The sequence below is a fragment of the Apus apus genome, chromosome 19 (genome assembly GCF_020740795.1).
Source record: "Apus apus isolate bApuApu2 chromosome 19, bApuApu2.pri.cur, whole genome shotgun sequence".
Lineage (NCBI taxonomy): Eukaryota > Metazoa > Chordata > Aves > Apodiformes > Apodidae > Apus > Apus apus.
Genome location: NC_067300.1, coordinates 5,455,426 through 5,478,555, shown reverse-complemented (window position 1 = coordinate 5,478,555; position 23,130 = coordinate 5,455,426). Strand labels below are relative to the sequence as shown.

Genomic DNA, 23,130 nt, shown 5'->3' with positions numbered 1-23,130 from the left:
AATGTAAACTCCAGCAAAGAGAACTCTGATAATGTCCCTGCCACACAGGGTCCAAGAGATGGCTACAACTCCACGATGGAAGAAAGCTGTGTCTGAAAGATGCTTTTATAAATAAAAAAAAGGAAGCTACTTTTCAAAATAAAAAAAATCCACATACACACCCCCTGAGATGAGAGAAATCAAGACATGTATCAGCTCAATACTCCAGGGCTTTGCTGGGACAGAAAGTGAGGAAAATAGAAACCCTGAAGGGAATTGACACAAGACTAGGAACAATGTCCATAACTCAAGTGATGTATAAAGTGACAAATCTTTTTGCCTCAAAGCAGATTTATGGCACATGAGGACATACAGGTGGCAGAAGAGTTAAGTGACCTTTTTTCACCAATATCAACCCATTTCAACCAGCAGAGTTTGCCAATATAGCTGTTTCAGAGAAGCCTTTTCAGTGCAAATTAACCTACATATGAGGCCAAGTTAATTTCTGGAATAATTTCTTTAATCCCATGTGATGTAATAGCAATGCAATTTGGCTCGAGCACACTGTAGAGCCCTTCAGTAAATAAGCTGCCTAAACTCAACCCTGGTGCTAAGAGTGGGTTTAGTTACCCAAAAGGTAACAACACCCTGCTGTGCTTAGGCATGTTCCTCTATGAGTCACTTCTACATGATATATATCTAGTCAAAACCAACACAATAGTCCAGGATCAAGCTCTTTATATGTAAACAGCTTTTTCATTCCATGATGAACACAGGTGTTTTATGATGGTTCCCCTATAAGGGCACCCTTCAGCAGTGCAAACCAGTTCCCTGGTTTTAAGCACAAACACATTCTCCTTGAGCCTCCATCAATATCTATCACTGTAAGGGTTTATCAGCAAAAAGAAACCCAGCAGAAGAGGTCTGCAAATTAAAAAAGGCAGGTGAGGAAAGCCTGCTGCCCCCAGACTCATCACCATACTGGTGGTGAAAGGCTGGGATGTCTTGACCCTGCCTGTCCCAGCTCTCTCTTCCCTTCTGCCTCAACTCTGGAGTATGTCAGACCTGGTGTTATGCTGCGGTGCCAGAGCCAGCAGGAGGAGGGGAGAGAAAGGGGTCCAACAGCAGACAGAGCTGGTTTTGCTTCTCTGGAACCACAGCTCCAGATGAACGTAATTCTCTGAGCAAAACCAGTATCTCATGATGCAAGTTGTCCTAATCAGAAAAAGGTAATTTCATAAACTGCATCTTGGTTAAAAGCAGAATATGGGTGAGCTCTGCATTTTGTGACAGCAGTGGGTGCTGGTTAAGCCCCCGGGAGATGTTACCATGGGCTCCCACTGCTCAGCTGCCAGGAGCAGGTACCTGAGGATCAGAGTTTTACCTGCCCTGTGGCTGTCACTGCCAGCTGTATTCAGACACATTCCCTTGATTCTCCCCTGCTGAGAGCAAGTGACATTGGAGATGTCAATGTGTTGCTTCTGGAGGGAAGACAACACTCAGGTTTGTTTTGAAAGAACAGACTTTAAAGAGAACAGTGGCCAAAAGAGTCCAACCACCTAGTCCTAGTACAGAAAAAAAAAAAAAAAGAAAAAAAAAAGAAAAAAAAAAAAGGTATTTAACACAGCAGAAAGGCAGCAGATATAAGAAACAGTTATAGGAAATACACTGCACCACAAAATTTCCCTTGCAGCAAGGAGCACTGCAGCTACTGAAGGCAGGAGATGAGCAGCACTGTTCTTGAAAGGAATCCAACATTTATGCAGATGCAATTGCCTCGTGTTACCAAAGTATGAGATAAAACATCACAGGCCGCTGACAGAAGCCAGGAAAAGAGCTTTCCTACAGAGGGGTTACTGCATAATTAATCTGTACCAGAGACAAGCAGACTATCTCTTGAACAGCCCTTATTGCTCAGCCTGGAAGCAGGACATGACACTAGCTGGGGCTGACTTGGTACAGATAATCTGCCTCAAAGTGTGAACACTGAAAGTGTTGCTCCTTTCCAGGGCAACAGAGCATTAAGAGATCTGGAAAGATTGCTGAATTCTATATATCACAGATTCCTCCCTCATTTTCTGTGACACGCAGGCACAGCCTGGGAGATGATGGGAAGAACAGGAACTAGCAAGAGAAACAGAAAAAGCAGGATGAAAGCACAGCCAAGCTGGCAACCCTCTCCCCAACCTATACACATGTGAACAAAAATTCCCTGAAAAATCACATCACACCCCACCTTTGCTGTTTCAAGTGTGGACAAAGCCTGAAAGTCTGATACAAGGCCAGGGTGGGGGAAAAAATTCTCTAAGCCTGAGTTTTTCCAGACAAGCCTTTCCTTCCCCCTCTCCTAGCCATTTACATTTTTATTTTGATGAGCAATATTATCCCTTATGGACTGGAAACAAAAGTGACTGGACAGAGAGCAAGGCAGTTGGAAACCTTGGGCAGGGTTTGCTTTGGCCTCTCCATTTTGTACTCCTCACTCAGCACTTGCATTTCAGGAGGAATGAAAACTCCAGGTAGGCATAGGCTGACCTGTCTTTCATGTGGCAGCTGGCTGAGGGAGGCTCTGTTGATCATTAACCCAATACCCATTAGTGAAACACCTTGCCACAGTAATTTCATACCAAGCTGTATTCTGGAAGCAGAAGTGGAGGTATGTGACAACCCCAAACTGAAGCCCTGAGGCCACATCCCTTTCACAGGGTTGGGGTTCCTTGTTCTGCTTCTCCACTAGCAAAGCCAGACTCGAGCATATGGCTTGGTAATTTCTGAAAGGCACTAAACAAGACCTTAAATTTTGTTTTCTACATTTGGTACACCAAATGGCAAGAGAAGGGACTTGTCTCCTTTAGCCAAACATGCAGCTCTAGGAAGCAGCAATCCCAAAAGGACATTTTCCAGCTCTAGCTGTTGATTGCAGCAACTAGCATTTCAGGCTAGTTACCAACCCCATGCAGGGGTGATGGTCTCTGGAGGTCTCTAAAGCTAAATTGCTAATTAGTGCTGCAGCTTTCCAGCCCTTCCAGGACAGTAAATCCATACAATCTCTCCCTTCCTCCCATGTAAGGGGGAGGGAAGTGCTTTAAGGCTGAACAGACAGGGTTCATCTCTTATTCAGAATACAGCACACAGCTGTAAAAGTATTTTCAGCTTCAGTCCCATCTCCTACTACAATGCAGGACCTTCTTCAAGGCCTCCTCTCACCAATGAAGTATAATAAATTTAGCCAAAGGAAAGGCATAATCCTGCTCTCTTGCCAGCTCAGCTACTTTCTATCCACAAGGAAAGCATCCATTGTGCAGACTGTATATGCTTTTGCTTATTGAGAACATCCTGTCTCTTCCACACTTGCCTCCTCCCAATCCTCTGTTCTCCAAGTGCTTCCTTTTCTTCCTCATGCCCATAACCCTATCCCATTTCCTTGATCTTCTCATCTCAGCCTTATCAATTGAGCTCCATGGGAGACTCACGAGAAGCACATGAAAATGACCTCCATGAAGATCAGCAATTTTGAATCCTGCAGAACAATTCCCTTCCTTGCTCATCAGATTAAAAATATCCCAAACAAGAAGGCTGTTCATCCAGCAAACACAGGCACAACTGTTTGTCCAGTGGGAAGTGCCTTCCAAGCCCAGGCACTAAGATGAGATCCTGAGTCTCACTGTGTGGTACCAGAGATCATGATGCCACCACTGGAGTTACGACAGCAACATGTATCGTGTCTCCCAGCATGCGCATAAATGCATAATATGAACAAACTGCAAGAACAAACAGAAGAGCTTCATCCCACAGGGTAAGCAGCTGGTACTGGGGTGGGGTAACACATCCAGCCACCTGAAATAACCACCTTTACAGCAGGGATTACTGATATGAGGTCACAGGCTGTTACAGAACAAACAAGCAGATCCAAACGTTGGTCCAGGGCACTACTAAAGCCTTGGGTTTCATTACACAACGAGCCATGGCTACAAAATAATTCCCCAGCCATTCCAGAGCAGGCTGCAAGCCCAGCGCAGAGCCAGCAGCCCACAGAGGATGCAGAACATATCCTGTCTGAAAAAATGAGGCCACATCCGCTGGTCCTTGCACGGATGAGAGCTCATGGGGCCAAGCACAGGTGGATGCTCCAGAGCTCACCATCCCACTCCTCAGGCTTGGGAGCACGCAGACGTGCCCTGAAGAGAGGGAGGTTTCTGATCTGAGGGAGAAGCTGGGCTCTTTCCTGAAACACTACCAGATGTAGCTTCCTGTAATAAAATAATAAGAAAAAATAAATCTGTACCTACCTCACTTATCTAGAAACTGGTACAAGAACAACTTGCCATTGGCAACTTATGGCCTATTAAAATACCAACAATTGTGCAGCAAGACCACAGGCCCCTGAAGGCACACAGGAATTCCTCAGAAATACAGCTACAAAGCTAGAGTCAACACCCATGGCAGCTCAAGAGCACAAAGAATAAACAGACTGGAAGCCATTTAGGTTTTCCCCTCTATTTCAGAATTAAATACATGTCTTAAAGGGCAGAGAAGAGGGGGGCACCCCTCCTGCCTCCCCTTACCCTTGGCCAGAGCTGGGAGTATTGCCACCCTGTCAGTGAAGAGGGTCACACCCCCCCCCTGCCCAGTCTCAAAGCAGAGCATTAATTTCCAATGAGTAATTTTTGGGGCCAAGGGCTGCTGCAGTGGCACAGATGAGGCTGTTGCTCAGAATCAGCTGTCAAAGCCATGCCAGGTCAGCCTCAGCACCGAGGGGGAGGTTTGAAGGCTGGCTGTATCCAAGCACATTTCCTGATGCTGTGCACACAGCCTGGCGGTTGCAGAGCTTCAGGTTCCAGCTTCTGGTCAACAAAGCAGCCCCTGCCTGAGCAGCAGCAGGCGGAACAGGAGGCAGAGCATGAAGAGAGGCTGCTCTTTACCCAACAGGATGCAGCCCCCGTGGCAGGAAAGTTTTAACGTAACTCTGCCTGTCTTGTGACAGGCCCCGGCGCGGTGGCCGGTGACGGGAAGAGGAGAGTCTGGCAGGGAGCAAATCAACCCACCCCAAGGCCTCTGCAGGCAGACCCCGCAGGTGGAGCAGCCAGAGCCCAGGAAAGCTGAAAGAAATGCTCTGCAAACGCTGCACCACTCCTTCCCGAGACCCTCAATGTGCCAGAGGTTAAACCTCAGCCACTATTTTCTGCTCCAGCCACTGTCACCTACATCTAGTTACACCGCTGGAGTGAAACCCCTTTTTCTCATCTTTGCTCTCTAGTTTTGTTTCAGAATGCAAGCAGTGCAGACACTATGCCTTAATATTACCTTGAACTAGGTTACGTTTATTTGCAAATGATTTCTAGAGGCTGTATTCAAATTTCTCCTTCACCAACAGCCCCAGCCCACTCCTGAGGATGCAGCCAGGAAAGAAAGTTGTCAGCATGTGAAGCTGACATTAAAACTCTCTCAACCTATATATTAGGAATACATAGGGAAAGCCTACCCTTTCAGACAGTTTGCAACAAACTCACTTTTAAAATACATTATCAGACCGTGTGCTGTAGCAGAGGACAGAGCCAAACACACATTGCCCTACAACACAGAACTGGGACAACAGTTCAGAGCTGCAAAGAAGTTCCTTCTCCACTATACCCTGGCAATCCTGCTCAGATCAAGAGGCAGAACACACCCAGCAATACTCTCCTTTCACTACAGCTAGTCTTCTTCCCTCTTGGGGACACTGACTGTAAGAAAAACTATTTAGTTACCTAACTTTTTTTTTTTTTTTTTTTTTAAGACAGACAGTGATGAAGATGTAGATCTCAACTGGGCTGGATCAGTCCTTTAGCCTTGACTAACCAAACAGTTAAAGATTTTCTAGTCTGAAAGAGCCAAACATGGTGAACTTGAAAGACCCTGTAACATCAGGCCCAGTGACTATTTACGTAAGGAGAGTGAATTATTTGATTTCTGACTTTCACTACTGAAACACAGTTGCATTTCAGAGGTGGGATGACTTGCAGCTCGTTTCACAAAGGTTTCTGAACCTAGAACACCAGCCACGTGTTACCAGGGCAAAGCTTCTCCCCCATTACGTATGTCCTACAGAAGTGAAAAAGTTTTGTATACCACTAAGACATAGTAATGCTTTGCCTCCCACCAGCTGAGGAAAGCAAGCAACTTCAGGTCCGTACATCAGGATGACAGAGCCACACTTGCACAACAGCTGACTTCAGTCCACAGGGAGCTATCATATGAGGTGGCTCCCCAAATATCAGCATTTCCTTTGGCTTTCTGGATGCAGCTTTACACACACACACACAAAGTGCAGTGCAGGAAGTGGCCTTTCACTCTTACTCCATAAAAAATAAATCCCAAGGCTAAGAATATTCTCAGTTCAGTCTTACAGCACCAAAATACTTTGAGGCTGGACCACCCTAACCGGGTCAGCTCTTCCCAGGTCGAGCTTGCGTGCAAACAGCTGCTGTGCTGCAGAAGGCTGTGTTCTTTGGTTCCAACTTATGCAAAAGTGCCAGGATCAGAAAACCAAGCAGAAATGCTGCACGAGCTTGGAAAAGCATGGTCTCAAAGGAAATGCAGTCTGAGGTGCCTTCAGAAGGCTATAGGGAAGGTAGGGAAGTGCCCTCAGAGTTGCTCGACTCATGCAAAACAGTCTTTCCTCGAGTGTCAGCCAGGGGCTTTCAGAGAACAATTCCCTCCTTCAAATCCAGAAATAACAGAGTGAAACTGTTGGCACACTAACAGAACAACATAGGATGAAGTGTCAGGATAACACCTGGCTCTCCACTTCCTTCCCATCACGCACTGGCAGTGCTCGCTGCCAACACGCAGCCAGGAATCCATCGGCACCGAGAAGAGCATCTGGCTGTCACTCCACACCAACTGACACTGTAAGCAGGGGGGTGTGTGAATTTAATCAACTCTTCCTCTTCTGTGATAACCAAAGATGTACAGGTACATACTGCATCAGGCTGTAGCTTTAGGCACTCATTTGGACATCCAGGCTCCTGCCTGTGCTGATCCACAGATCCAAAGTCTCCCGATGAGCTTATCATCTCTCTAGGAACAAAGACACTCACACACGCCCCCAAAAAGCTTCAAACTGGTTGGTACAAAATGCAGCAGCCCATCTGCTTCACACAAACGGTTGCCATGAATACATTCCTACTGCTCTGCCTGCTATTTTTAAAAATACTTGGGAGGCAACTGAATTCACTGGCAATTGTGCTATTTAAAGTATCCAAATTAATGCTATTCAAGGAATACACTGGTACTTCTCCACAGGAAAACACAGCACCTGCCTGGCCTACACCTGGCTGGGATGTATTTTCAAAGGACAAACTTCTGTAATCCAACAGGAGGGTGATAAACACACAGACAATAGATGCTTTTCACACAGAGCACTGTAAACTGAAACGGGTGAGTCTAATCCTCAGAAGCCCTGTCAGAGACTTTACAAAGGGAGGGGAAGGAACCAGCAAAAAGAAATTTACAGCTACAACTTCAGTCACAAAAACATCCATGGCTTAATGCCAAACCTGTGGAAAAAAGGGTACCTGCCTGCAAGACAAAAAAACCCACCAACAAACCAGAAAATCCAAGAGAAGCAGATCCCCTGGACCTTTTCCAGAGTGCCTTGAATTCCTAAGAGTGTTAAGTCTTCAAGGATTTCAGACAGATGCCCCTCCAGCCAGGTTGCTTTGCCCCTGCCTGGGCAGAGGTGGTATGAGTGGTTCACAGCTTGGGAGGGGGGTCCCAGCCCTGGGAGTGCCCACCAGACCCACCAAGCTGTGGGAGTACCTGCAACCCAGACTGGAGTGGACTTGGGACTGGGACAGGTGACGGGTGCTGGCAGCACAGCCTCCCACCTCTGCCCTACTCACAGGTCACTGTGACCCGGTGCCACCCAGCAACTCACTGGATGTATCACACCCCCACCTCTCTCCACAGACCTGCACAAGCTGCCCAGTGAGTCTGTTGTAAATAACATGAAAAATCCACCTCTGGAGATTCTTATCTTCTTCTTTCCACATCATAGGTCACTTAATGGAGAAAAAAGAAAGCTGATTTCACACATCCTGTGAAGGGTTCCTACACCTACTTCCCACCCCCTGCTGTTTACAGACTCCAAACAACGCGGGGCACATTGTTCAGATCAATTTTCTAAAAACTCATGGGCAGAAAGAGCTCCTAGTCTGCTGGATCAGAGCTGCAAACCTCCTACTGCCATGGACTGCAGACGAAGCCCAAATCGATTGCAGAGCAAACACCAGACTTTTTTACACAAGCAGCTCTCACAAGATGACCTGACAGACACCACAATCCTAACACAGCCATTCTTAGAAGCAGCTAATTTCAGAGGAACAATCACAGATCCTAAGTAACACTAGAGACCCACCGTCTGCTTCCCTTTAATCTTTCCCCAGATCCAAGGAGTATCAAAAAAGGTCATGGAAATGACTAGAGGAGAGGGCAGAGCAGAAGAGTTAAGGCAAGATCTGGGAGCCTCTGCACACGGTAACTCTTCTCACCACTCCTGGAAATTCATCCCTCCTGAAGTTTTTCTGTCTGCAACAGGGGAAAATATTTGGAAAAGGTCAAATGACTCAATACCACCGAGACCTGTAACTTTTCAAGCAGCAACGGGTTTCCATGTGCTTTCAGTTAGGGTACAAACAGGTTAGGGGAAAGGCAGCAAACCCAACAGCCCACTTCCCCTCTGCTCCTTTCTAAGCACACCGAGCCGGCGGAGAGTCATGTATGTGTTTGGTTTAAATTACAGATGATTTGGCTGCTGGAACACATCTGCAACACACCACAGTGAGCAAACTGCTGAACCCCAGCCAGCTCAGAAAACAACCCAACACAACCCCAGCAGCTGGCAGCATCAGCAAGCCCTGCTGGCAGCTCCTAGAAGCTGCTTTTTGGGGATGACAAGGAGAGGGAGACATTTCTCAGCAGGGGCTATTCCTGAGACACCCTCCAGCTCAACTCATTTTATTTGGACTCCAGGAAGCCGAGGGGTTAATTTCTTTCCAAGTTCACATACTGTATGAATTCCTTAGATAAGCTGCTTCCACCAAACCCAAGGATCTAGCCTCAGGGGAGAACAGTGAGGAAAAGCTCTTTTGATAGATTTTCTTCAAAAGAGAAATTAACTCAAAGTCCATTTTTGGAGGTGTTCCACGCCCACGGCTTCCACATACTTCAGTGAGGTTGCACCTTGCCTCGGGAAGAAAAACCAAGCTTTGAGCAATGCCCTACCCCTTCTATTTACAAGACAGAAATGTTTTATGCTTGACCAACAAAATATCCTCTCCTGAAATGAGAAAGCTCAGTGTGCAACACCACAAAGAGGAAAACCGACCAAACCAGGCTTTAGCTGTGGGATAAGGCAGCTAACAGCTAACACAAACTAATCCTGTATCTTTAAAACTGAGCAGTCAACTCAGGAAAGCAAAAAAAACAAGTTTTGAAAGCCAGGAAAGGCTTCCTTCTCATCTTGAGGCAGAAAGAAAGCAAGTCTGGGCTGTTACGGAATTCACGTTTGCATAGTGCGGGTGATAATCTCTGCATAGCTGGAAACAAAGCAAGTTTTTATTAGCAATTAGTAGCAGGAGTGGGTACAGACCTGCCTGAAAGAGCCAGAGAAATGCCAACACACGGTGGCAGAACCACCATTATGTCCACCTTATATGCAGCAAAATGATCCCAATATGATGGGCCACATTAAAAAGAAAATACTGCAGCTATGAACTTGGGAGCTGGAATGGCATCAGTTCAAGGAGATAAACTGTGTCTTGAACACTGACAACTTTGACTCCAGGCAGCAGTTTTCCCTTGCACAGCAATTTGCAATGCAAAGTAAGCTACTTCCACTCTTACCAAGAACAGTAATCTGGAAGCCAAAGGAGAGAACAAAGTTGGGAAGGGTTGATTTGCTTAGACACAGTGTTCTGCAGAGCTGAGTTTCAAGTCAGACATGAAAGCAATATGGCCTAGAGTCTGAAAGTGTGTGAGAACTTGGGGAAGAAAGAGGATTTCATACACAAACCCCAGACCTTTTCAGGGGAGCAACCTCCTGCTTCCTCTCCACATGCCTCTGAAAAATTCAACCCAGCTCTGATCATCCAACACCAACCAGGTTCAGAGCTCTCCAGTTATATTCTTCCCCTGCTCTGTGGAATGATGTGGCATGTGGGGCCCTACAACAGAACTATTAAAATCCCATCAAGGGGTAGGCAAGTGGTAGCCATATGCTTAAACCACTCAAGTGAATAACCAGGGAAAGCAGCACAGCCAGGATGTACGTCTGAAAGCAGCTTCTTACCTGGTAGATAAGCTAGCAAAGTCTCCTCCATCTAGCAGCCTGATTTTGCAGAACAGAACCCCGTTCACAAAGGGGACAGCAGTCAGCTCTTCTAGAGTGAAGCTCGTCTGAAATTTGAATTTCTTCTTCTTCATCAGGAAAGCCATGGGCAAATTCAGCGTGGAAAGCCCAGGAATTCCAAACAGGATCAGGGAGGAGTGGCTCAAAACACACACAGAGACAAGCAGAGGAACGGCACCCGTTCCAGGAACACAAGCAGGGAGTAAATTCCAAGTCAGTTACAACGATGGCCCAGCTTCAAACGCACAATTCTCTTGTCTTTGGTGGTGGGATCTGGCTGTGGGATCATCGCCGCGGCAGCTTCAGGTGAGGAGGATGAGGTCAGATCGAATCTCTGCAACATCTCCAAGGGAAAAGGAAAGGCGAGAAGTCGGTCTCAGCTCCAGACCAGCAGGAGCTGTCCCAGTTAGAGGCTGTAGTGCTCCGTCTTCAGAAAGCAGCTCTCCTGGGAAGGCATCTTGAGGGGATGAAGAAGCCTTAAGACTGCGGGCAGCACATTCAGAGAGCTTCCAGTTTCTGTCTCCTCCTCTTGTGAAACTCCTTGCTACAGGTCTCCAGGTCAACCTTTGGGAGGGAAATGAGTAAATTAGTCCCAGGCAGTCTTGGGCTCCTCCTCCTCCTCCTATAAAACCTGTTTGGATGGGTAATATTCAGTCCAGGCTCATACCAGTCTCAGAGGTACGGCCTCAATTAGCCCAGCCCAAACATCCTCTTTCCCCTTTTTGCCCGGAGCAAGCTTCACTGTTGCCAACCCCCCTTGTAATTTCTGTTTTGCAAAGCAGCTAATAAAAGCTCTATTTTCGCCCATCACATTTAGAAGCAGTTTACAGAGCAAGACCCATCTAAAAAGAGCAAGCAAAGCTGACTCCAGAAACGCAAAAATCTGTTTCTTCTCTGTTTTTCCAACCAGCCCTAAGTGTTAGCACCTGTATCTCATAAATGGAGAAAGCAGCAGGGGGAGGAAGGCAGTCTGCTCCAGATTACACGGCATAACAACCAAATCAGGTCATCTGGCTGCCCAACAGCCAGGCCCACCAAGCAGGCTGCCTTCCCCCAGCAGCAGGTCCTCACCAAGCCGTGCCCTGCACCGTCCAGTTTTGGGGCTGGAGATGGTCCCTGCATGACACGTTCACGCAACACCTCAGCCAGGGAGCCCAAGAGCTGATTAGCATCCAAAAGGGACGAGGTTGTGAACACCAGGCAGTAAACAATCCTCAGCAATACACAGAATTAATGACTGCAAACCAGCGCAGGGCAAAGCTCCCGCTGCCTGCACGGGTGTGTGGTTAAAGCCCCTCTCCTGCCTGGGAACCTCCTGCAGCTGCCCCGGGGCAGAGCCAGGGGGCAGATGGGTGACTGCTCCGCATCACCAGCCCCCTGGATGAGCCATTCCTGACCCCTCTGCTCCGAGCTGCAGCAAGGTCTCAGCCTGCCTTCTGGCCCCTTGGACTGTGCAGTGAGACGTGGACAGGTCTCAGCCCACCTCTGGGTCCCGCGGACCAGGCTGCAGTGAGGTCGCAGCCCATCCCCTGGGCCACGCACTAAGCTGTGGTCAGGTCTCAGCTCGCTTTCTGAGCCATGCACTGAAGGGTGGCCAGGTCTCAGCCTGCCTCCCAGCCCTGTGAACCACAGAGTGAGCTGCAGCCAGCTCTCAGTCCCTTTCCCAAACCCAAGGGCCACGCACTGGTCTGTGGCTGGGTTGCAGCCCAGCTCTGGACCCGCCAACTGTGCACCGAGCTGCAGCCAGGTCTCAGCCCCCCTCCCAGCCCATGCACCGAGCTGCAGCCAGGTCTCAGCCCCCTCCCAGCCCATGCACCGAGCTGCAGCCAGGTCTCAGCCCCCCTCCCAGCCCATGCACCGAGCTGCAGCCAGGTCTCAGCCCCCCTCCCAGCCCATGCACCGAGCTGCAGCCAGGTCTCAGCCCCCCTCCCAGCCCATGCACCGAGCTGCAGCCAGGTCTCAGCCTCCCTCCCAGCCCATGCACCGAGCTGCAGCCAGGTCTCAGCCCCCCTCCCAGCCCATGCACCGAGCTGCAGCCAGGTCTCAGCCCCCCTCCCAGCCCATGCACCGAGCTGCAGCCAGGTCTCAGCCTCTCTCCCAGCCCCCAGAATAACAAGCCGACGTTTGGGAGGTCTCAACCCGCTTCCCGGTCCCCTCTACCGACCTGCAGCCCGCTGCTGGTGCCGGTCCCCGCTCAACCCCTCCTGCCCCTCTCCCCGCTCGGCCCCGCGGCCACCGCTGCTCCCCGCCACAGCCGCCTCCGCCAGCCCCGGCCGCTCCGGCCGCCCCGCCAGCCCCGGCAGCGCCGCGCTCCGGGAGCAGCGCCCGACCCTGCGGGGGGGAGGAAGGGAGCACGGGAACGCCGCCGTCCGATTGGGCAAGCGGCGAGGGGGCGGGCCAGGGGAGCGAGGTTGTGATTGGTTGTTCCTGCCAGAGGCGGGGAAAGCAGCACGGCGATTGGAGGTTCGGGCTGTCGGTTTGGATAAGTCCCGCCCTCCCCCCCTCATCCCCGCTGAGGGGGCGGGCGGGAAGCGGGGGCGCCGCGGTCGCTCGGTTACCTGAGGGGGGAGGTGGCGGGAGCGCGGCCGGGCCCGGCGGGCGGAGGGGGCTGCCGGGCGGAGGGGGCTGCCGGGCCTTCCCGCGGCCCCCGGGATGTCCCAGAGATCATCCGCGGGCTGAGCAGCTCCCCGCTGAGCGGGGCTGGCGGGCCCGGCCGCCTGCAGGCGCGGTGTCCCGGAGGGGCGGGAGCGGCAGCTCTGACAGGCTCCGCGCGGCCTCTGCAGCACCGGCCCTGGGCACGCGGGACCGCCTGCCCTGCCCGTGTCCCGGGGCAGCTGCAGGTGACCCGTTCCCCGAGCGGCCGCCCCATCCCGGGCTGCCCCGGAGCGGTCGGGCCGGGCGGCAGGGCCCGGGCCGGGCGGCAGGGCCCGGGCTGGCCGTGCCCCCGCGGCACCCGCCGGGGCTGGCGGCTCAGCCTGCCCGAGTGGGATGTGGCAACCGGTTCGATACATCATAATCAAAATGGCTCCCTCCCGTCGTTCTGTGCTGCTGCCTGCGCCGTGGGGCCGGCAGCCCTGGTTGGGCAGGATCCCATCCTTGACGGGCCAGCACAACAAAATGTCTCTCCTTGTCCTGAAGGAGCCTGCAATCATCAGCATGATTTGCCTATTTATTTTATTTTATTTTTTTTTAAGTTAGGGATGTGCTGAAGAGTCTCTGTGGCGGAGAAGTTGAGGCTCATATGAGCGGGACTTTTCCCAAGGCTGATTTGCATGTCTGGCAAAGCTTGGATGAAAGCCTGGGAGTCCTTGCTGCCTTGCCAGGCTTTGATGCCCAGACTCCTTGCCTTTAATCTTTGCCATCTACACAGACAACATCAGAGCTATCAAATAAGTCTGCCACAGTGTGAGTCTTAAAAAAAAAAAATAAATCAGGCAGGAAAAGTATGTGGCAACTTACTTGGGTAAAAGTTAAAAACTGGGTGAAGCTGCATGTGTTGTTATGATTCTTGCTTAGCAGGGTAAGCAGATCCACACTGGGGAAGCATTTGATATTGGTGCAGTGAAATCATTGCAGGAGAAACCAGTCTGCCCATACAGCAGGGTTTGTGGAGGCTGCTTTTAAACTTAGGGCTTGAACTGTTCTGCCAATGGATACCTGGTGTTTTCGAGGCCTTAAAACATCACTAGGGACGGGCTGGGCATTTTTCCTTTCTGTTTCTCAGTTTATTGGCCTGCTCAATACTGAATGTTTGCCAAACTGGGATGCTTGGATGCTGGAAACATCTGAAGAATCAACCAGCCCCAGTCCCTGACACTTATTCCCTGAGCGTCCCGCTAACAAGACGTGTTGATCTTTCCCTTCCATTAGTAGGTAAAGGACAAACACCCTGGCTGTTTGTGGTGTGGGAGGAGGCCTTGTGTTATCTGGTGTGATTCACTCTGATAAATAACCTCCTCCTTGGGCTTCTCCTGTTTATAGCAACAGCCCCGAACGCTACAGTTTACAGAGATTTTAATCCTTGCTGTTCTCACGCATATTGACTCTGCACTTTTTATCAGAAACATCTTTTGAAAACCTCAGTGTTGTTATAGTGTTTAATTGAATAATGTGACTGATGTTAAAAATAAATGGATTTGGAAAAATGCCCAGTGAGCTGCTGAGGAGGGTGTAATATAGCAACCATAGCTGGATTCTCAGGGGGATGTATATTTTCCTAACAAACCCAGTCTCATGACTTAGAGATTAAATCTCTATTAGTTCAAAATTCGCCCTGTTGATTTTTTCTGTGTTTATGCTGCATAATTGTTTCTGGCCAAATTCACAGTTTTCAGAGGGGCAGTGCTCCTGCACAGGTGTGCTCTGCTGGTCTCAGGGTGGTCTCAGAGGCACCACGGAGGGGATGTGGCATCTCCATCCGCCCGTGGTCCTGCCGGATGGACTGCATCTTCCAATCCAGACCAAAGCTGCTCAACAGGGGGGCTGTGTGTGTGATCAGGGTGTTCTGGTGTGTATGGATTCTCCTCACCCCATTCTCAGATGCTGCTCATTTCTCTGCTCTGCCCTTGGCCGTGCCCACCTCACCTCTGCCCTGTGACCCTCAGCCACATCCCCGCCCCATGCTCTCCCCATCTGACTTTCCCGACGCCGCTCCCCTGTGCTGCCCTCACTTCCTCAACTTCTGCTGGCTCAGGGCCTTGCCTTATCAGTTGGGACCATTTATCAGTCTGGGCTCTGCTGCAAAGTCTGGGCCTCACCTCTGCTGCCACTGGAGCTGTGTCCTGCCAGCCAGGGGCTGGGATCTCTCTGCTCCGCTCTCCTGCGAGTGAGCAGGAACAAGGTGGCTTCTCTTGCCTCTTTTCCTCTTCACCTTTAAGGACTGATATTGTAGAATCGTAGAATGGTTTGGGTTGGAAAGGACTTTAAAGATCATCTAGATCCAACCCCCTGCATGGGCAGGGACACCTCCCAGCAGCCCAGGCTGCTCCAAGCCCCATCCAACCTGCCCTTCAACACTGCCAGGGATGGGGCAGCCACAGCTTCCCTGGGCAACCTGGGCCAGTCTCATCACCCTCAGAGTGAAGAATTTCCTCCTCATGTCTAAGGGAAAGGAGGGGCAAGAATGGGCAAGGAGGGGAAAGGAAGGGAAGGGAGGGGCAAGGAGGGGAAAGGAAGGGAAAGCAAGGGCAAGGAAGGGAAAGGAGGGGAAAGGAAAGTCAAGGAAGGTCAATAAAGCAGCAGGGAAGAAACAAGGCAAGATAAATCCAGAAGGGACAAAACTCAATGAGGTGAAGCGAGATGGATTCTGTAATGCATTTGGTGAGCCATCAAATCCTATCTCTTATCTCGTGGAAATCCCAGATACACCAGCAAATCATCCCACTATGTCATCAGCATCTTCCTCTGGAAAACATCACCAGGCTAATCCGTTTGTCCCAGCAGCAAAATGATTATAAAGTTTGAAAACTTAAATGATACACGTTGCTGCAACAGTGTCAGCACAACACTGGCTCTGCTGTTCCACCTGTAACCTCTGCTGTAAGGGCTGTGATGAGCTTTCATCCTCTCATCCAAAAAGAAGGGATTATCACATGGTGCTTTGCTCTGCCAAGGTGATCTTGGTGCTGCAATGCACCCCAACGGGAGCTGGGAACCCTGTGAGGGGAATGGTTACCTATCCCCATGACAGAGGATTATCCTATGGGATGGAGTTATGCCAAGCTTGTGTCTTCTCAGCTTGATTTAATAACAGGCTGAGTGTTCCACTTTGATCTGCTTGTGTTTTTCACTAGTTTAATATTTAACCCAACTCACCATCATAAAGGCCAGAACTGCTTCACCTACTGTGCCAGGCTGGGGTTTCCTGTTGGAATTGCAAAGGATGCAGGTGGGTTTCTGGCCTGCCAGGACAAGGGATCCTGTTATGGAAAGAGAAAAAGGGAGCAGAGGAATCTGGAGCTGGTGGATTCCTTTCCCCAGACATGTGGCCAGACCTGAAAATCCAGCTGCCTGGCTTTTTTTGTTTACTGGTTTCCATATCTGCTCCAGTGTGTGTCCTGGGAATGTGCAGCAGGACTCTCTGCTTCTCTCTGGGAGGCCTATCAGTGGGAGCTGGTTTGTCCCTTCCAAAATCTGCAGACTGGAGCCCGCTTTGCCTGGAGGCTCATTGTGTTTATTAAGGGTTATCCTGTGTGTATCACCTTTAGATCTCTGGGACAAGAGCCTTGCTGGCCCTGGGCTCTCCCACGGGCTCCGTGTTTCTGGCTGCAGCCACACAACTGCTGCTGTTGCCTCCAACGAAGCAGAAACAACTGCCTGTACCTCTGTGGTTTCCACTTGACAGGACAGCCTCTATTTTGGGATCCCAGCCCCAGCAGAGGCAACTGAAACTGTCCCTGCTGGGGCTGAGCTCCTGCGTGTGGTTAATCCCCTCACAGGGCTAGGACCCCAGGGCTGGTGAGCCCAGCTTGCAGGCAACGTGAGCTTCATTCCTGCTCCCAAAACACAGCCTGGAAGCTGTGCCCATGATTTGTGTGAAACTTCTTGTCAGATGCCTTCAAGAAAGATAAAGAGTCTTCAGTGCTTCCATTCTCCTACTGAACAGGCCTCACTTGTGCTGGCAGTACCTGCTGGCACTAACCTCAGATGGTAACAGGAAAAAAGCCCCCCACAAAACCTGTGAAGAATGCTTTGCCAAAGCAGGCTTGAAGAACTGAAACCATGGAGGAGGTGATTTGGGTGAGCACACAGGTGGTATCCTCCTGTCCCTTGGTGGGGATCCACTCCCAGAACTGCAGTGTAGCTGTGGCAGCAAACAGGATCCGTGGGATACTGACATCTTTAAGTGTCTTCTAAAAATCATAGAACCTGCCCCTGTGCTTATAATGAAATAATTTGTGTGGTTTGTTTTTTTTTTATTATTATTTGTGCCTGCCCGTTTGGTTCTGCAGCAAACTCACCCTAAAAAGAGCTATGAGCTCCTGATATCTTGGTGTCCTCTGCCTGTGTTTGTGGGAGGCAGAGGGACCTGCTCTGCATTCCCAGGCATCCTGACTTTTTTGAGGGGTGCTGCTGTGCTCATCACTGGGCTGTGCCCACTGAATTTCTTCTTCTCTGGGCTCTCAGTTCTGAAAATATTCATCAGCGAGAGAAGCAAGCAGGATCACCAAAGGTCTGGAGGACAAGGGTTGCTTCTGGGGTCACCTGCCAGGGCTGGACAGCGGGTGGTAGGTGGCTGCAGCTCGGGATCCCTGTGTCTTGCTCCGTTGTGCAGTGCCATCTCCTGGAAAGCCCTGCACACATCACAGCCAGAGTTTTGCTCCTGAGGCAGCTGGTGGTGCTGCTGGCAGCTTGGCCACGGCATCTAATCACTGCAAAGTTCATCTTCTGACCCACCAAGACTCCCCCACCAAACTTCTCTTCCTCCCACGGGTACAAGGACACCACTTGCCCAGTCATTCACCCTCACCTCTGAGGCACCTTGTGGCAGAACAGCCCCACGTGGCTCTTCCCTGCCGTGGATGCTGAATGCCAATCTCCAGGTACACAAAGAGCAGTAGAGGAGCACAAGTGAGTATCTGTAGATGTTCTGGAGCCCCCAACATAAGAGGGACATGGAGCTCCTGGAGCAAGTCCGGAGGAGGCCACGAAGATGACCTGAGGGCTGGAGCAGCTCTGCTCTGGAGACAGGCTGGGAGAGCTGGGGTGTTCAGCCTGGAGAAGAGAAGGCTCCAGGGAGACCTTAGAGCACCTTCCAGTGCCTGAAGGGGCTCCAGGAAAGCTGGGGAGGGGCTTGGGACAAGGGCAGGGAGGGAGAGGACAAGGGGCAATGGATTAAAACTGGAGATTGAGGTGAGACATGAGGAGGAAATTCTTCACTCTGAGGGTAGTGAGACCCTGGCCCAGGTTGCCCAGGGAAGCTGTGGCTGCCCCATCCCTGGCAGTGTTGAAGGGCAGGTTGGATGGGGCTTGGAGCAACCTGGGCTGGTGGGAGGTGTCCCTGCCCATGCAGGGGGGTTGGAACTGGATGATCTTTAAGGTCCTTCCCACGCAAAACATTTGGGTTCTATGATATTCCCCAGCTTTTGTTCTGCTTGGCCACCCATTCCCTGTTCAGCTGAATGTCTTCACCCTGTCAGTGTCCTGTTCACCTGTTTTTCCTGGTTTTAAGGGACACTTTTCTCTCTCCCTCCCCATGTTTGATGACCTCGTCATGAGCAACAACCAAGCCCCTCCTCACAGTGCTCACCCTGTATTTAAAATATTGCTCCATCTTGTTTAATGAGACAAAAATGTGTAGACAGAACTGGCACCTGGATGCTGCTGGCTTGACTAAGCTCTATATTTATCCTGAAAAGACAGGAAAAATGGGTGGTTCCAAGGGCAACACCTTTATTCCTCTGAAACAGTAACACAGCTGAAGTGCTTAGTCACTGAAAAAAATGCACCCTGCAATTTACAGCCAAAGGCTGGCACTTCAGCCATCATTTTAGGCTCTTGTGGCAGCTCAATCTGGGAGATGAATAGAGCTCAGCAACCTGTTGTAGCCAGGGAAGGAGCCAGTGCTCCAAGGTAAGGCTGGAAAAGCTGTGATTTGAAAGAAGGACCATAATTATGTAAATAAAAGGCCACAAAGTTGATGAACATGAGAAAAAGCTGCCGTGGCACGTGGCTGCTCACAGCCTTTTCTCAGGGAGGATTCTGTGTTGCAAACTCGTGGCCCTGAACTGCCTTTTGCCCTGGAGCCTGTTGATGAATGGAAACAGCTTCTTTAGCAAAAACGGGGTTTTAATTAATTAAAATTCATATTTGTAGAGATAGTTACACAAATGAGGTAAACCAACACATATGACAAGAGTTTTCACTTTAAAAATAAATTTGAATTGAGCAGTTGGTTTGATTCCACAAAGTCTGAGAGGAAGAGTCAGGTGAGTGTTGCTCCTGTGGCGGGAAGTTGGAAAAGGTGGGAAGACACAGCAGGTGCTGCCCGGGCTCAGAGCAGGGGTATCCATGCCAAAGGGTCAGTTCTCCAGGGGCTGAACCCTTCTTGCCACCCTGTCTCTTTCTCCTCCATCAGGCTTTCAGATGGGAGAGGAGTGAAGGCCAGAGACAGGAAGCAGCAGCCTCTTTACCTGCTGCTCTAACCAGGGTCCCTTATCAGCATCCCCCCATAAAAGGCTGGGTAAAGCTTTAATTTGATTGTGCAAATTCACTCCCCATATCAGTCGTTGCTCCACATGTCTCAGCCCTGAAGGAGATTTAACAACAAGCAAACACCAGCTCTGAAAATGTTCCATTTCAAAATCAAGCAACAAGCCTGTTACACGTGATACACACTGCAAAGTACATGGAGAAGAAGAGTTATCCTTCCTTCTTTTCCTTTTTTTCTGAAGTTTGCTTCCATGTACATACAAGGGGACCTTTCCACCTAGAAGTTCATGAATTTACTGCAAGACTGTTAGCACAACATTCACCATTCTGAGAAGTGAAGCTCTCTCACCCAGGACCAAGCCCTGCAGCCTGAACACCTAATAGAGAAAAAAGTGGCTGCAAATGTTGTTTTACCCTGTATAATGGTAAGGAAATAGTGAGGTGAACCTCAGACCCACTTTTCAGGCCACTGGAAGGCAGGGAGCAGACTAACAAAGAGCTTCCAGCTCCTAACAAGGACAGAACCCCCACCAGCACAACCAAAATTCCCTCCATTAAATCAGCAGCTGACAAACCCCTAAATGCTGGGAATTGCTGGGAGGCTGGAGCTCTGCAGCCCAGCTCTGCTTGGATGGATCAAGGTATCAAAGAGGTGACAAACTATGCAGATGAGACAGAGATGGAGTTTCCCCTCTCACACCAGAGTGAAACTCATCCAGGCCCTTGTGCATTAACTGGGCTGAGACAGGTTAATGTTGCTTCTGGTCTGTATCCCAGGGCAGGATCTGGTAACAAGGACATGAAATTTTCATCCCATCTGCCAAGTTTATAGAGAAGTTTCATGACCACACAGAGACAGAGCACGAGGTGCACTTTTTTAACCTGATTTATATCCTTGGGGGATGTGAGTGGGATTTTAACTGCATGTAGGCTTGCTGCTGGTCTGGGTGGCCTGGATGTCCAGCTCCAAGAGCAGGATCCATAACTCTTGGTGCAGAGAAAAGGTTGGAGCAGGTCTGGTGCCAGGTTTCCAGTAAATGCTTTCAGCAGGAGGCAGAAAGGCATTCCCAGCCATGCACTCTGGCTTATGGCAACTGTACCTGGGCAGCTGCAGCACTTGGTACCATGAGACTCTCCGTGTCAGAAGTCAGTCACAGGCTTTAGATCTTCAGAGGGAGCTGTCAGAGAGTTTTATCCAAACAGAAATAAAAAAATAACTTTTTTTTTTTCAATACATCTGTTGTTTGAGGAATTAAAGTAACCAATGCTAAGTTCCTGGCTTATTACACATCCTGCTACAGCTCTGGAGGGTGAGTCTGAAAAGGCAGATTAGCATGAGATTAGTAGAGAAAAAACCCCAAGTGTTTAGGCTCAGCAAGACTCCAAGGCAAGACACTTCACACTGACAGGAGCCAGCAGCCCTCGCTCCCTGTGCCCACCAGCACCACGGGCAGGTCCTTCCCCAAGAAAGACATCCCACCACTGTTCCTTTCACTGGATCATGCCATCCTGCTGCTCTGTCTGGCTGAGGTCAGCAGTGACTGATGGACTGGGTGTATTGCTTTGCAAAAACCTCCGGAAGTCCTTGATCATGGGGCGGAGGACCTGGATGAGGGCACTCAGGGCTGCCTGGGTTCCTTCCATGGCTTGTGCCTGTCTCTCCTGGGCACAGGCCTGCACCTCCTGAGAGCGTCTGATCATCTGGAGCAAGTCGTTCTGCTGCTCCAGGTGCTGGGCAATCTCCTTCACGTGCAAGTTGGTGACTCGCTGCTCCTGCAGGAGCTTGGCTGAGTTCAGAGCAATGCGGCTCTTCAGCTCCTGGGGCTTGGCAGACACTTCGTGCTGATGGGCCATCATCTCCAAGGGGGCTTCGGTGGTGACTGTGGTGGGGGCTTCAGTTGTGCAGTACTCCACCACCCCCTCCTCCAGGCTGTGGTAGGTCGTCTCTGCAGGAACTGGGAACAAAGGACAGAAAGGGGGTCAGAAGCAGCTGCCATAGGATTTTTATCTGCAGGACTATTCAGGGAGTACCTCAGGAATACTGCCTGTGCAGGGAGATAACATACAATGAGCTGCAATGCACAAAATGGCCTAGTCGAGGCTGCTCCACCCTCACTCAAGCTTCCTTCTAGAATGTACAATCTCAAGGAACTGGGCATGCCTCATCTGTCTAGACAAATTCATTCCTCAACCTCCAGTTCAGAACAACCTTTCCCAGTGGCATTAACCAAGTGACCTAAGGGCAAAGACCAGAGCCAGAATGGCACTTGTCAGAAGAACAGATGCTCTTTGGGGCCAAATGGCAAATCAGCCCTTTCTTTTGACCCCAGAAAGGTGAACCAAACAACCTCCAAGGTGCAGAGAACACAGGCTTCCCTTGCTCCTAAGGCCCAGCCCAGCAATCAGAGCTGACTTGCAGCACGTGAGAATCTCTCAGCCACTCCCCCTGCGGCAGGAGGACACATAGGGACCGGCACTGCCGAGGCGGACGGGGCAGGCAGGGCTTGCTTCTTGCAGGGGCCTTCCCCTCACAGGCCGGTGTCGGGGGCCCAACTCCAAACCCAGCCCGGAGCACCTTCAGCAGGGGCAGGCACTCACTCTGGGTCAGGGTGACGGTGGTGGCTGATGCCGCGATGGGTATCTCGCTCCCGACCCCTGCCCCGCAGTCCCCGCCGGGCAGGCTGATGATGGTGGCCTCCCCCAGCAGGTTGCAGATGCGCTGCTGCATGGGGGTGAGGATGACGGGGGCGGCGGCCGCGCCCGCCAGCTCCTCGCCCTCAGCCCCGCTGCAGGGCTTGGTCTCGGGAGCTTCCATGGCAGCCCGGACCTGGGCCACCTTCCGCCGCACCTCGGTCTTGAGGTCGGACCACTTCTTCTTGACCTCGGGCAGCTCCCGCTGGCAGGTGGCCACGGCGTTGACGCGGCGCAGGATGTCGTGCCAGGCGGCGGCCTTGGCGGCCAGCGGCACCCCCGCGTTGAAGTGGTTCACCAGGAGGTGCTTGCCCCGCTCCAGCTCCTCCACGATGATCTCCACCTCCCGCTCCGAGAAGTTCATCTTCCGCTTCTTGGCCGGGGGCGCCGGGGGCGCCGCCATGGCCGGGGGGGGGGGGGGGGGGCGCTCAGCAGGGCCGAGGGGCCCCCCAGGCCTGCCCGGGACAACCGGGGGGGGGAGGGGGGGAGCCCCGCGGCCCCTCAGGGCCCGGAGGGGTCCGTCCCGCCCCGCCCCGCTCCCCCCGCCGCCCCGCTGGCGCTACGCAAACTGCGTACCGCGACCGACGCAGCCAGCCCCGCGCAACGGCCTCCGCGCTGCGGCGCTGGCGTAATGGCTTCCAGAATCGCCCCCCCCCTTCCCCGCCGCGCCTGATTGGGCGGCCCGCCCGCCCGTCAGGACGAGGTCCCGCCTCCAGCCCGCCACGCCGCGCTCCCATTGGTCGGCCGCGCTGCCCGGCCCGCCTCGCCCCTGCTCTCCGGCCACTTGGCCTGCGTGAGGCCGGCGCGGGGCTGGGCCCGCCCACCCGGCTCCTCGCTCTCATGCCATTGGGCGCTGCTGCCGCCCATCAAGGCGGGGCGCCCCGCCCTTCAGCGCCACCGGCTCCGCGGCGCGTCCGTCA

General features: G+C 51.4%; 2 protein-coding genes across 4 annotated transcripts in view; both read right to left on the bottom strand.

Annotated features, from left to right (window-relative positions):
• The window catches only part of EEIG1 (estrogen-induced osteoclastogenesis regulator 1), a 34,006-nt gene extending 21,435 nt beyond the window's left edge, over window positions 1–12,571 (bottom strand). The window contains exons 1-2 of one of the 3 annotated variants that reach the window (XM_051636305.1): window positions 12,534–12,571; window positions 10,310–10,933 (exon numbers count right to left, since the gene is read on the bottom strand). In XM_051636305.1, coding sequence (XP_051492265.1) covers window positions 10,310–10,455 — 146 coding nt within the window. In that variant the 5' untranslated portion in view covers window positions 10,456–10,933; window positions 12,534–12,571. Of the gene's footprint in view, window positions 1–10,309; window positions 10,934–11,295; window positions 11,314–11,440; window positions 11,460–12,533 lie in introns of those variants that run through there. The other 2 variants (XM_051636304.1, XM_051636306.1) reach the window with 2 other exon arrangements.
• A 6,169-nt stretch (window positions 12,572–18,740) lies between these two features.
• On the bottom strand, window positions 18,741–22,833 carry NAIF1 (nuclear apoptosis inducing factor 1). Its single transcript, XM_051636315.1, has 2 exons — window positions 22,118–22,833; window positions 18,741–21,474 (listed from the first exon to the last, which is right to left on the bottom strand). Exons 1-2 carry the CDS (start codon window positions 22,611–22,613, stop codon window positions 21,011–21,013), a joined length of 960 nt encoding a protein of 319 aa, XP_051492275.1. The 5' UTR covers window positions 22,614–22,833; the 3' UTR covers window positions 18,741–21,010.
• Window positions 22,834–23,130: the final 297 nt, after the last annotated feature.

Bases quoted from the DNA above. Each gene is read 5' to 3' on its own strand.
- NAIF1 (XM_051636315.1), bottom strand. From the start codon at position 22,613: ATGGCGGCGCCCCCGGCGCCCCCGGCCAAGAAGCGGAAGATGAACTTC. The intron at 21,475-22,117 runs GTGAGTGCCTGC...CTTTGTTCCCAG, and splicing joins CACCGTCACCCTGACCCAGA to TTCCTGCAGAGACGACCTAC.